The sequence below is a fragment of the Mustela putorius genome, unplaced genomic scaffold (assembly GCF_011764305.1).
Source record: "Mustela putorius furo isolate JIRA1106 unplaced genomic scaffold, ASM1176430v1.1 tig00003898_pilon_pilon_pilon, whole genome shotgun sequence".
Taxonomy (NCBI): Eukaryota; Metazoa; Chordata; class Mammalia; order Carnivora; family Mustelidae; genus Mustela; species Mustela putorius.
In genome coordinates, this window is record NW_025422047.1 from 32,092,681 (window position 1) to 32,106,552 (window position 13,872).

The following is a 13,872-nucleotide window of genomic DNA, read 5'->3' on the forward strand; positions in this document are numbered from 1 at the left end:
AATGTGACAGTAATATAAAACAAAGAAAGCCATTTCAGATGTAATCAACATCTTCCTAAGAATCTCAAAGTGATTCTATACAAAAACTTTAAATATTATATTAATTTTAATTCATCCATATCCTTATTCTTTTATCATTTCTCATTATTCTTGACATAGACAATTCTATGCTTATTTTATAGACAGAAAACTGTGAAAATGTAATTCTTTTGAAGGATTTAAAATTAACTGTGATTTTTAAAAAATTAACTGTGATTTTTAATTCTTCTAAATTTCTTTAAAATTATGTGTTTTTCACAGATTACCATTAAATATAGATATATTTCCACACACACACAAAAAAGTGCTCCGGCCATAAAAATCATGGACTACAGGGGTGTCTGAGTGGCTCAGTTAGTTAAGCATCTGACTTCAGCTCAGGTCATGACCTCAGAGTCCTGGAATAAAGCCCTGAGGTGGACTCTGGATCAGTGGGGAGTCTGCTTTTCCCTTTCCTTTTGCCCCTCCCCCTGTCGGTATACTCACACACCCACATTCTCTCTTGCTCTCAAATAAATAAATCTTTAAAAATAATCATAAATTGTAAAACCTAAAGTAACTTCAAGCAATTTTGTTTCAGGCATATAAGGTAGTATCATTCCCATTACACAGATGAAGTAAATAAAGCCTAGGAAGTTCAAAATTATCTAGCTATTAAGTGATGAAAGTAAGAATAAAAAAAGAGATTAGGACAAAACCTTATTTTTCATTGCAGCACTCTTTTTACTACAATTCAGATGAAGTTATAAGTCTCTGAGAGAAAGAAGATTAAGATGGTAGCTAGGTCCAGAGTATACTAAATGATCCTACATCCAGAAATTCTTCCCATCATTGCTCTTTTGCTGCTAATTCCAAGATTATAGAAATATCTTCCATGTCTACAAAAAGCTGCAAGGAACCTAGCAACAACCTCTACCTTGGTCTCAGCCATCTGCAAGCAGAGAGCATGAATTCCTAGTTGGAAGTGTGTGAAGCCAACCTAATTATGTAACTGTAGCACTGAAAACTTAGCTACCCTAATTTCCCCTGTTACTGAGTATATTTACTTAGTAAAAATTCTACCAGTTAATGCATGAGTTCTGTAAAGTGAATCAGGGTTCTATTTCTTCAGTTCTGTAAAAAACAGTTTAAAATTGATACCCACAGTAAAATAAACTACATAAAAATGCTAATGTAAGATAAATCTTAATAGCATACATGGGTAACAGCATGTCATTAGACTCTTGAATACTAATGAAAAAAAAAGGTTTTGCTATAGAAGTTTCTCCTTTAATGACCACACTGATAAGAACATTATGTATTTACATACATTGTTACTAAGGACTATAAAGATATTGCCCTGTACAATTCTCATTATTTTTAAGAGTACATACCAACGGTTTTTTGCCGTACTATACTCCTTGCCTTTTCGGTTCCTGGGGAACCAGTGGTTGTTGCACTTCTCTGTCTCATTGGGGCTTGGCCAGGCTGATCACGACTCCACCCTCTAGAAAATGACTTGTCAACTGAAACTTTCTGAAATTCATGTCCAACTCCTAGAAATGCAGATTTTCAATTTCAGTATACCGTCACCTGATTAATAATCTCTTCAAGTTATGCATCCTACCTTACCTCAGATTCTCAGGTTTCTCATAAAGCATTTTAAAGTATCAAGTTAAATGCCTGTCTACCATAAGACTTTTTAAAATTCACTTTACGTAAAAATCATATTCCAAAACTGATACAGAATTCTAAAATTACAACATCAAAAATAAACTATTATTAAATCCTTTGCCATCCATTTATTTCATTAAAAAAGAAACATTTGGATAAGCAAAAAAGTTTAAGAAATGAGGGACGCTTGGGTGGCTCAGTTCGTTAAGCGGCTGCCTTTGGCTCAGGTCATGATCCCAGGGTCCTGGGATCGAGTCCCATATCTGGCTCCTGGCTCGGCAGAGAGCTTGCTTCTCCCTCCCACTTTGCCTGCTGCTCTCCCAGCTTATACTCTCCCTTTCTGTTAAACGAATAAATAAAACCTTAAAAAAATTCTTTAAAAAAAAAAAGTTTAAGAAATGAGTTAACCAAAAGTCATCCTATGGTGGAAGTTACTACATCTCTACCTGCCAATAATAGCCAGTTGGGAAATAGTCAGGAAAAAGTATTTTGGTCACTTAATGAACTACCATGGACTACTGTTAAATAGGAAGTATGACTCAGGTTAAAATCTCTAGCCAGCAACTACTTATTAAGAGTGAAAAATACAGGGACACCTTGGTGGTTCAGTGGGTTAAAGCCTCTGCCTTTAGCTCAGGTCATGATCTCAGAGGATCTAGCCCCTCTCTGCTCAGCAGGGAGCCTGCTTCCTCCTATCTCTCTCTTCCTGCCTACTTGTGATCTCTGTGTGTCAAACAAATAAATAAAATCTTTAAAAAAAAAAATAATAAAGAGTGAAAAATACAAGGGCGCCTGGGTGGCTCAGTGGTTAAAGCCTCTGCCTTCAGCTCAGGTCATGATCTCAGGGTCCTGGGATTGGAGACCCGCATTGGGCTCTCTGCTCAGCAGGGAGCCTGCTTCCCCCTCTCCCTCTGCCTGCCTCTCTGCCTGCTTGTCATCTCTCTCTCTGTCAAATAAATGAAGAAAATCCTTTGAAAAAAAGGAGCGAAAAATACTAACACAACAAGGATTATAAAAACATGTAGTAACAATATAATCACTATGTCATTGTCCCTCTCCCCCATTTTAACACTCAATAGATATATAATCCACATCTAGGGAATGTTTACTTTTAGTCAAAACTAAGAAAATGTTTTAAAAAGAATTTTTCAAATAATTCTTTTTAAATAGAGTAACATGAACTGACCTCAATTCTAACGAAAATGTTTCATATGATAAAAAGGAAGAGCATTTTATAAATTTCCATTTTGGTTAATTATTTAAAATAAAATATTTAAGATTCTAAATTGTTTATTTAAATTTTAGCTAGATATATACAGAACATTTTATTTCTCATCAAAATTACTAATGATTTTGAAGTTCTTCAAGAAAAAAATTACAAGGTACCTACATGATTTATTACCAGAAATTTTTAATCTGCAGGGAAGAGTTAAAAGAAAACATAATGGTTTACCATTCCTTGTCTCCCTAGCCTGATTTTCCCAGACCAAATTATTTAAACAAATTTATGGGGAGCGTCTCTGTGGACAACTCTTACCTTTCCCTTTGTGCTTTTTTTGCTTCTGTTCACTCAGCTTATCCAATGGTAAATCACTGAGATCCAAACTATATAAATTTCTAGCTAAAACTTTAGTTAGTGTTTCCATAGTCAGTGACCACTCAGTGGCTAACTCTTCCCAATAGGTCAGTGACGATAATACTGAAAGTAAGTCATCCCATAGTTCTCGAGAGATGTACACATTAAGATTTGCTTTGATCCAGGCAACGATAAGAGTCTATAAAGACAAAAAAGTAACAATGAAATATGCTCAAATTCAGATATTCAATTATAAAAAAATTACCTAAGAACAAGCAGAATTTAAAATCCCATAATATCCATGATCCCTTCTTGGTATATAATACTTACAAAGGAATTCATGCAATCATTACTATTTACTATAAATTTCAACAACTGCCAACACCCAACATTCTAGAAATTAGGACAAGTTATCAAAACTGAAAAGAATTATCTCTAAAGTTGTAACTATCCTTCATGCTGTATTACATTAATGTTAAATAAATGCTGCTTAAAAAGTCTCCACACTATAAAAATTTTGAAACTACTGGGTTGAATTATTTACTAATGCTTATTGAGCTAAACTGACCAAAGGCTTTCTCAAACTAAGGATGAAACTCTGTATATAATATGAACATTCTAAAAACAAGTTACTGGAGATATATTTAATGAAATGTTTCTGAAAAATTATACATAAAGAATAAAATTAAATTTCATTTTGAAGATACCAGAAGAATTAAAGGCACTTTGTAAAATATCCAATCATACAATAAAAAACGTATTCATTGAAGGGCAGAAATTACATCACCCCTGAGATTTTAGGGACTTCTACTGAAGATATAACCTCCTATTGAAGTTTTTCAAAAGCTTAACTCTAATTTTTACTAAGGAATTCACATAAAATTTATACAGTAAATGCCAGATGAAAATGAGCAGAGTTTACAGCACGAATAGCAGTAACTAGTGGCTTTCCATTCTATCTTACATTATCTATATTTACAGTACAAAAAAGTTATTCCATATAGCAAGCTAAAATTTTGCTTTCCTATAGTTCCAACATCAGGTTAGTTCTAACAATTGGGAAATCTTTTTAAAAAGGGCTAATGAGGGGCGCCTGGGTGGCTCAGTGGGTTAAGCCACTGCCTTCAGCTTGGGTCATGATCCCAGGGTCCTGGGATCGAGTCCCGCATCGGGCTCTCTGCTCAGCAGGGAGCCTGCTTCCCCCCTTTCTCTCTCTGCCTGCTTGTGATCTCTCTGTCAAATAAATAAATAAAATCTTTAAAAAAAAAAGGGCTAATGAAGTTAAGAGGAGTTTAGATAATAAATGCAACTGGTTTCAAAAGACTATTCACTACTAAGTATAAAACCTTAGGCAAACAAAAATATTTTTTAAAAAATAATTTGAATAACTATACTTATGGCCAAGAATTAGATCTGAGTAGGTTTTTATCTTTGATATTAAGAACCATTTTATCAATGTATTTGTATTTAATGTGTCATCTTAAGAACATATTATTTTGGTATTTCCAAAGAATCCATAATACATTTAAAGTCAATACTCTATCCTCAGGTTGGAAAACACAATATGTAATTTATAAATATTCAAACTACCACTGACACTTAAAATACAGAAGTGACTAAAGTCTTACAGAACAGCATGATAAGAAAGAATCTTGATCATTAACTACTTTTCCATTACTACAGAAACACTTAGAGTTTTATTTTTCTAACAAGCCAGAGACTTAGAAACTCAAAAAGCAAACAATCAGGCCATTACTCATGAAGCTCCCTGGCAGCTTTTTGCAATCATGTAAGTATGCCACACAACAGAAAAAGTTAAATATCATCAGCCTATTTCAATGTTCTTTTCACAGACGTGGTACTTCCTCCACTCTTATACTAGGTTGTGAGTTTCTATGTACGGCAAATAGCCTATTTTAGATAAGCAACTTTTAATTTAGTTCTACAAAAGATCCTTTAATATGAAATGATCTTTGATTTAAAGCTTTTTTTCCCCAAGTAACAAATTCAGGGCTCAATGAATCTTATAAAAATACATATCTATTCATCCATTTATCTATTTATTTATTTTTATTGCCTGGAAAAGTGGTCCTGCAAGTCGACCTGCCAAGGTCATATTTTTTTTCCCCTGGAACTGTAGAAAAGCTTGTGATGGCATCTTCAGTACAGATTCCGTGACTCTGAGCAATACAAGCAGCATCTGTTCCCTTAAAGTAAAAAAATTAATTAATGTTTCCTTCTCACATATGTTTGTTCTTGGTTAATGAATAACTTTAAAATTATTTGTTATAAAATGTACTATCTTTCGGTAAGTCAAATACCAAATATCTTTCAAATTTTTAGAATTCTTTAAATATTAAATTTTAAAATTCCATTTTATAAACTATACCAGCCATTTTAAAACCACTTTTCAGTCACAAAATCCTCTCACCAATTAAAAATGTATGCAAAACCTGATGAATTGGGAGGTGAGAATGTGGAGGCTGCTCCCATCCCCCAAACTCCCAAAATCAAGTAATAACCTTAGGAAGCTGTCTATCTATACAATATAGTTCTACCTTGATGCCTATACAACTAATATTCTTTATAAAATGGAAAATAAGCACATATCCAGAAATGTATCAGGTACAATTTCAAAACCACAAGATTTTAAGATTAATAGATCACAGTGATCCTGGCGGGTAATCAAAGACCATCACTCTTTTGCATCTTTCCATCCATTTAAGTTTGGCCATTTCTAAACCCTTTATACTTTATACCTGTATACTCCACATCAAGACAATCATATGATTTCTACCTTGTCTCTTTCTCCTAGTGTCTTATTATTAAGACCACAAAACTACCTTATTTGCACTTGAAAATCTGGAAACTGATTAAGCCACATGTGAAAAAGGGTATTCTGGTATGGGTGCACAGCCAGGCTACCAGCCCAAGTCCCTATCACAGCCTCCTCTCGGATTTGCCTGTGGGCCCATTCCAAGCACAGCAACATGTGGGACGTGGGACAATCCCTGTGAGAAATGTGGCAGAGGTAGCAAAAGTTCACAGACCTAGAAGTCATCATTTTTCTGGGAAGGGAGGGCAGAATTAAATAGAAAAGTATCAATCAATGAAAAATATTCTGAATTTAACAAAAAAATACATGCATTTATTCATAAGATAAAAATCAAAGTTGCTGCATTTGTAATCTACTCCTCTGGTTTGCTGTACGAAATGATGAACTTTTTGAAATCAACTAAATATGCAATAAAGTATAGCTTTTCCAAATAAATCTTATCTGATTTGTGGTCAAATCAAAATTCATTCATATATAAACTTTCACTGTGAAATGATAGCAATGATTTGAATTAACAAAATCTTATAAATTCAATATAAATATGTGAGTAATCTCTCATAATGCTATGACTTCAAGGAACTTATAAAAAAAAATTTTTAATACTAAAGTGTTCCATATAGCAGGCCTCTCACTTTAACCTGGCTCAACAGCACTAATGCAAAGTATATTTAAAAAAAAAAAAAAAGAAGAAGAAGGGGGTAGGCGGAGACTAACAAAAGGATGGTCCAAAGTAGTATGGTTCCTTGGTAATAATAACCTAGGCTCTGCAGTCTGAAGGACCAGTTCAAATCTCAGCTGTGCAAACAAAGATAAATGAACCAACCTCTTTGTACCTAAGAATCACCACGTAAAATAGAGATATTACCTACCTGAGGGGTGCTAAAAAAGGATCAAGAAAGAAAATGCATGTATAGAAAATGCTTAAAAATATACCTGGCATAGAAAAGTATTACAAGTAAGTTAATAACAAACTATATCCTGATATAACTCTATCAATACTGCTAATAAAGATTTTTTCCAAAATAAAGCCATTTTTCCATATGTAGCAAACATGTATGAGGCATACACTTTCACTAAGTACTTCCACTTTTCAAGAATAAGTCAAAGGAGAAAAATTATGTATGTATAAGGATGATCACTCTCTTCTCTCTACCCCAAAACAAAATGAAATAACTAAATATCCATCAAAAGAGGACTGGTTAAGAAAATTTTAACACATACAAATGGCATAATAATACTAAGTGACTATATATATAGTTTGGTGAACCAGATGTTCATCAAAGGGCAAACAATGATTACCTCCAGAGAATGAGTTTTGGGGCAACTTTAACTTTCTTTTTAAAACTTTTTTTTTGTTTTATTTTATAATGAACATGTATCATTTTAAAAACTGAAGAACTGCTCTTTTCCCCAAAAGGCCTATTTTTCCATTCATTAAATATTCATAGAGCACAAATAGTATATAAAATACTATGGTAAGAAATGCAGGAAATATAAAAACAAAGACAACAGAGACATTTTTTAACGCCTTTCAATTCAGAGGTAAAGAGACATATATACAAGTAATTTAAGGATTTAGACAATTTTTAAAAAGAACTGTAACAGAGATACAAATATGCAATGAAAGGAAGTGGAAGAAAAAATTAAGTAAGGATATGTGAAAAAAGGAAGGTGGAATCTAAAGATAGTTATTGTGACAACACAAGAAGATGGCAAGCATCAGAAAAGTTCAGAATGTGCAGGAAAGAGCAATTTGGTAAAGACAGGAGCCAAATCCCATTCTGCAGGGTGGAGTTTAGGCTTGAGAGAAAGCCAGAAAAGTGTCAGGGACCTCACTGTACATGGCCTTACATGACAGGTTGAGCAATCAGGCATTCACCCACTTAATCATTTACTTATTCTTTTGTTCACACATGCACAAATTCATTTATTCACCCATGTATTCATTTCTGAGGGGGGGCATTAGAAAAACAATCCAAGAAGGCTGAACAAAGGTGTCTGAGATAAAATGGAAACTATTGTCATCATAAAAATTATATAAAATATTTACTAGCTAATAGGAGCCTCTACAATATTGTGACAGGACCTGTTCATAGACATTATTCCTCTAAAAATTACTATAATTATATATATACAATTTAAAAAACATAAAGGATAAATATTTTTTACCAAGTCTTTTTGTCCATTGATACTTGTACAACCATGAACCGGTAAATGTTAAGAATGCGTTTACACATATCTGTATGCTCATCCAGAAGGTTTTTAATTTCATTTGCAGGTTCAAGAAGAAATATGTTTGATGAGTTTATAATAAACACCTAAAACAAAAGACATCATTAGCTATTCATTATAAAATTAGAAACTTATTTAAAAAACAAATTCAGGGCACCTGGGTGGCTCAGTAGATTAAGCCCACTCAGTGGAGAGCCTGCTTCACCCTCTCTCTCTGCCTTCCTCTCTGCCTACTTGTGGTTTCTCTGTGTCAAATAAATAAATAAAATCTTTAAAAATAATAATAATAATAAATAATTTAAGAAAAACAAATTCAGGGGACGCCTGGGTGGCTCAGCGGGTTAAAGCCTCTGCCTCCACGGCTCAGATCATGATCCCAGAGTCCTGGGATCCAGCCCAGTATCCGGCTCTCTGCTCACTGGGGAGCATGTTTCCTCCTCTCTCTCTGCCTGCCTCTCCGCCTACTTGTGATATCTCTCTGTCAAATAAATAAATAAAATCTTTAAAAACAAAAATTCAGATGCTTATCACTAGGTGATCTATAATGAACTAAAAAGTATAAGGCTACATGTTAATTCTGACCCTGTTTCTACCACTAGCTTGACATGTGAGATTTAAACCCATTAAACCATTTTGTTTTTATGTTTATCTAGACAAATATAAAATCACTACTAGGCACCCAAGTAAAAGAAACCAAGTAAAAAAACAGTGTTTTTTAAAACTGAGAGTTTTAAGATAACTCTACTGCTGTCATAAAATGAAACAAACAAAAAATAGTTTAGGATAGGGGCGCCTGGGTGGCTCAGTGGGTTAAAGCCTCTGCCTTCGGCTCAGGTCATGACAGCAGGATCCTGGGATCGAGTCCCACGGCGGGCTCTCTGCTCCGCAGGGAGCCTGCTTCCTCCTCTCTCTCTCTCTGCCTGCCTTTCTCCCTACTTGTGATTTCTCTCTTTCTGTCAAATAAATAAAATCTTTAAAAAAAAATAGTTTAGGATAAAAGAAGATACTAAATTAAGATGAATTTTCAGAATAAAGTGTTCAATATCATCTACTACTCTTTTCACGTTTATAGACTATTTGTGTTTATGTGCTTTAGTAATAACAACCTGCATGAACAGATCACATATCACAGTACTACTACTGAGGTGCCATTAATATGCATCTTCTATTACAGAAAAATTAAAAAGAACTATGATAATCAAATCATTAATTATATTTTGTTATTGAAGACAAAGCAATTATAATGGTGACAGGTGTGTGCAAAGACTCTCGAGGATATTTTGGAGGTATAGAACATTTCATCTATTGTAAAGCTAGGACATTTACATCTTCTATACCCATAATTCTGATTTAAATCCCTCGATGAACTACATAATAAAACATATCTGTGAAATCATGAGAAAAAAGAATATTTTTTTTTTAAAGATTTTATTTATTTGACAGAGATCACAAGTAGGCAGAGAGGCAGGCAGAGAGAGATGGGCGGAGAAGCAGGCTCTCTGCTGAGAGAGAACAGAGAGCCCAAGGCAGGACTCCATCCCAGGACCCTGAGATCATGAGTTGAGCCGAAAGCAGAGGCTTAACCCACTGAGCCACCCAAGCACCCGAGAAAAAAGAATATTAAGCTAACTTGAGAATAGTGAAAAGAGAGAACTCTGTAAGTCTAGCAACACTGACCAAGAAAAGCAAGAGGCATAAATAAATAAATAAATTGTTAGGGGAAAAAAAATAAGGATATAACTAAGAGCAATTTGGGAGAAAAGCATTCTGACAAAAGAAAAAGTAAGTTTAAAGGACCTGAGATGAAAACCTCCCTACAATGTTTAAGGAACAGTAAGGAGTAGAGAGTGAAGTGAAGAAGTAGGGAAGCAGTTGGGAAATGATGTTGAGAAACAGAACCAGAGCATGTGGTGCAGAGCTTTACACACTGTCAGTGGTAAAAGAACATGTTCCCCCAACCCCAAATTTCACAGATCAATCCTATTATAAAATACAATAAAAATTAACTAATAAGAAAAAGGAAATGAAAACAGACGTACAAAAATAGAAACACAAACCATCAAAATCAGAAATATTAGATTACTTAGTTTCTAAACCCTTACTCTCAATTTTGCAATTAATCTTGTGGGCTGGCACTAGTTCATGGACCACACCTTGAGGAGCAATCATGTGAAGCATTGTAGACCATCAGAAAGACTTCTGCTTTCATGCTTAGTGATAATGCAAAGCCAATGGAAGGTTTTGAGCAGAAAAATATGATCCAACTCACATTCTGCAGACTCTCTCTGGCAACTATGTTGAGACTATGCCAGTGATGGGTGGTCAAGAGCAGAGCAAGTATACTAATTAGGAGTTTGGATTACTGTAATAATCCAGATGAAAGATCATGGGGGCCTGGACCCAAGAGGTAATGTAAATGTTGAATAGTTAGATTCGGCGTACATTCTGAAGATGGCCAGGATGTGTTATCAAATTAGATGTAGGATATAAAAGAAGGTGGGGTGCGTGTGTGTGTGTCACCTGGGTGGCATAGTCAGTTGAGCGTCTGACTCTTGGTTATGGCTCACATCTGATTCAGGGTCTGATATTGAGCCCTGCATTGGGCTCTGCACTCAGCAAAGAGTTTACGTGGGTTTCTCTCTGCTTCTCTCTCTCTGCCCTTCCCTCCAGTTTGCTCACTCTCTAAAATAAGTCAACAGATCTCTTTTTTTTTTATTAAGATTTTATTTATTTATTTGACAGACAGAGATCACAAGTAGGCAGAGAGAGAGAGGAGGAAGCAGGCTCCCCGCTGAGCAGAGAACCTGATGCGGGGTTTGATCCCAGGACCCTGGGATCATGACCTGAGCTGAAGGCAGAGGCTTTAACCCACTGAGCCACCCAGGCACCCCAACAGATCTCTTTAATTAAGAATAAAAGAAAGTCAGGAAACAAGATGGCTTGAACAACTGGAAAACAGGAGCTATAAATGAACCAAGAAAAACTGCAGGAAGAGCACATTTGTTGAGCAAGAACAGAAGTCTTAGACACGTCAAGTTCGAGATGCCTATTAGATATCCAAGTGAAGATGCTAACTTGGCATTTGAATATTTGAGTTTAAGATTCAGGGGTGCCTGGGTGGCTCAGTCAGTTAGGCGTCTGACTTCGGCTCAGGTCATGATCTCCAGGCCCTCCCTACTGAGCAGGAAGTCTGCTTCTGATCCTCTGACCCTCCCCCTTACTTGTGACCTGTGTCTCTCAAATGAATAAATAAAATCTTAAAAAAAAAAAAAAAAGACTCAGAGTTCAAACAAGAGGTCTCAGACTAGAAATAAAATTGTAGATGATAGAGTAAATACATGACATTTAAAGCCAGAGGAATGGATGAGATGAACCAGAGAATAAGTAGAAAGATCCAAGAACTGATTAGGGGCCCTTCAACAATGAAATGATCAGGGACATATGAAAAAATCAGTAAAAAATTCTGAGAAGTGGCCAGTGAGTTAGAAGAAAAACAAGAGGGATGCTATTCTGAAGAACAAGTGAAGAAGTGTTTGAATAGGGAAGGAATGGTCTATCTTATAAAATGTTCCTGACAAGTCCAGTAAGATTAGGATTGGAAAATGTACATTTGGGACACCTGGGTGGCTCCATCCGCTAAACATCTGACTCTTGATTTTGGCTTAGGTCATGATCTCAGGGTCATGAGATCAGGCCCCACATCACACCCCATGCTGAACATGGAGCCTGCTTAAGATTTTCTCCTTCCCCCTCTCGCACTCCTCCCTCTACTTGTGCATGTGCTCACTCTCTCTTTAAAAAAAAAAAAAAAAGAAAAAAGTACATTTGATTTAACAAAGTGGAGGTCACATGTGGTCTTGACAAGAATAGTCTGCTTTAAAAAATGAATGACAGGGCGCCTGGGTGGCTCAGTGGATTAAAGCCTCTGCCTTCAGCTCAGGTCATGATCCCAGGGTCCTCGGATAGAGCCCCAAATCGGGCTCTCTGCTCAGCATGGAGCCTGCTCCCTCCTCTCTCTCTGCAAGCCTCTCTGCCTACTTGTGAGCTCTGTCAAAAACATAAATAAAATCTTAAAATAAATAAATAATGAATGAATGAATGACTATAATGAACTCCTACAAATCAACAACAAAAAAAAAGACAACCTAACAGAATATGGGAAAAAGCAGATGAATAGGCCCTTCATAAAAAGATGCTCAATCTCAGTACTGATGAAGAAAAAAGCAAATTAAAACAAGGAAAAAAAATGAAATAACATTTCACACATTTGGGGCAGCAAACATTAAAATGTGACTCTGTAACTAAAGGGGGAAGATATAAGGAAATAAGAACTCACAAACACTACTAAAGAAAATGTAAATTATTATAACCATGTTGGAAGACAATTTGGCATTAACAGTAAAGTAAGGATGATAATGTACAATTCCTCCAACCCAGTAACTCCACTTCTGAGTATATATCCTAAGGAAATTCTCCCACATGTGCAAAAGAAATACATACACAGGAATATTCAGTGTAGCACTATTTGGAATGGTGAGAAATTGGAAACAACTTAAAAAACACTGACAGAAAAATGAGTAAGTAAAATGTGAAATAATCATAAATTGCAATACCAGAAAGTAGCTAAAATGAATGAACTACAGCTATGAATCAACAACACAACTCAAATACATAGGGTTAATGCAAAAAGAAAGTATCAGATGACAGTACCCTATGACACAAATTATATAAATCTTAAAGTTGTCTAGAAAAACAATATGCAATCTTTATTAACATATATAGAGAGGGAAAGTTAAGGAAAAAACAAAATGAATGTTTTATCAAGAAAATTGACAAATGTAGGTATTGAGTATATTAAAAAATTATACTGTACAATGGAATACCAAGCCATATACTTGAAATACTTAATAATTATTTTATTTTAAAAGATTTTATTTATTTATTTGACACAGAGAGAGAGATCGCAAGGAGGCAGAGAGGCAGGCAGAGAGAGACAGTGAAGCAGGCATCCCCCTGAGCAGAGAGCCTGATGTGGGGCTCGATCCCAGGACTCTGAGATCATAATCTGAGCTGAAGGCAGAGAGGCTTAACCCACTGAGCCACCCAAATGCCCCCTATTAAATAATTATTTTATTGTAGGGGCACCTGATTGGCTCGGTCATTAAGCATCTGTCTTCACCTCAGGTCATGGTCCCAGGGTCCTGGGATTAAACCATGCATCAGGGGCTCCCTACTCAGTGGGGAGCCTGCCTCTCCCACTGCCCCTGCTTGTGTTCCCTCTCTCGCTGTCCTATTCTCTGCCAAATAAGTAAATAAAATCTTTTTTAAAAAGTATTTTTTTGAGGGCGCCTGGGTGGCTCAGTGGTTTAAGCCTCTGCCTTCAGCTCAGGTCATGATCTCAGGGTCCTGGGATCGAGCCCCACATCGGGCTCTCTGCTCAGCGGGGAGCCTGCTTCCCCCTCTCTCTCTGCCTGCCTCTCTGCCTACTTGTGATCTCTCTCTGTCTATCAAATAAATAAATAAAAATCTTAAAAAA

The 13,872-nt window shown here is 35.7% G+C and overlaps 1 protein-coding gene across 14 annotated transcripts in view; it reads right to left on the reverse strand.

The window, feature by feature from the left end:
- Positions 1-13,872, reverse strand: part of RALGAPA1 (Ral GTPase activating protein catalytic subunit alpha 1) — a 252,447-nt gene that overhangs the window by 157,111 nt on the left and 81,464 nt on the right. For all 14 annotated transcript variants that reach the window (XR_006602909.1, XM_045067877.1, XM_045067876.1 and 11 more), the window contains 4 exons: positions 8,274-8,422; positions 5,346-5,475; positions 3,230-3,467; positions 1,413-1,574 (listed from right to left, as the gene is read on the reverse strand). Coding sequence is in view for 13 of the 14 variants with exons in the window: in XM_045067877.1 (XP_044923812.1) it covers positions 1,413-1,574; positions 3,230-3,467; positions 5,346-5,475; positions 8,274-8,422 (679 nt within the window). In the remaining variant the exon portion in view is untranslated. The remainder of the gene's footprint in view (positions 1-1,412; positions 1,575-3,229; positions 3,468-5,345; positions 5,476-8,273; positions 8,423-13,872) is intronic.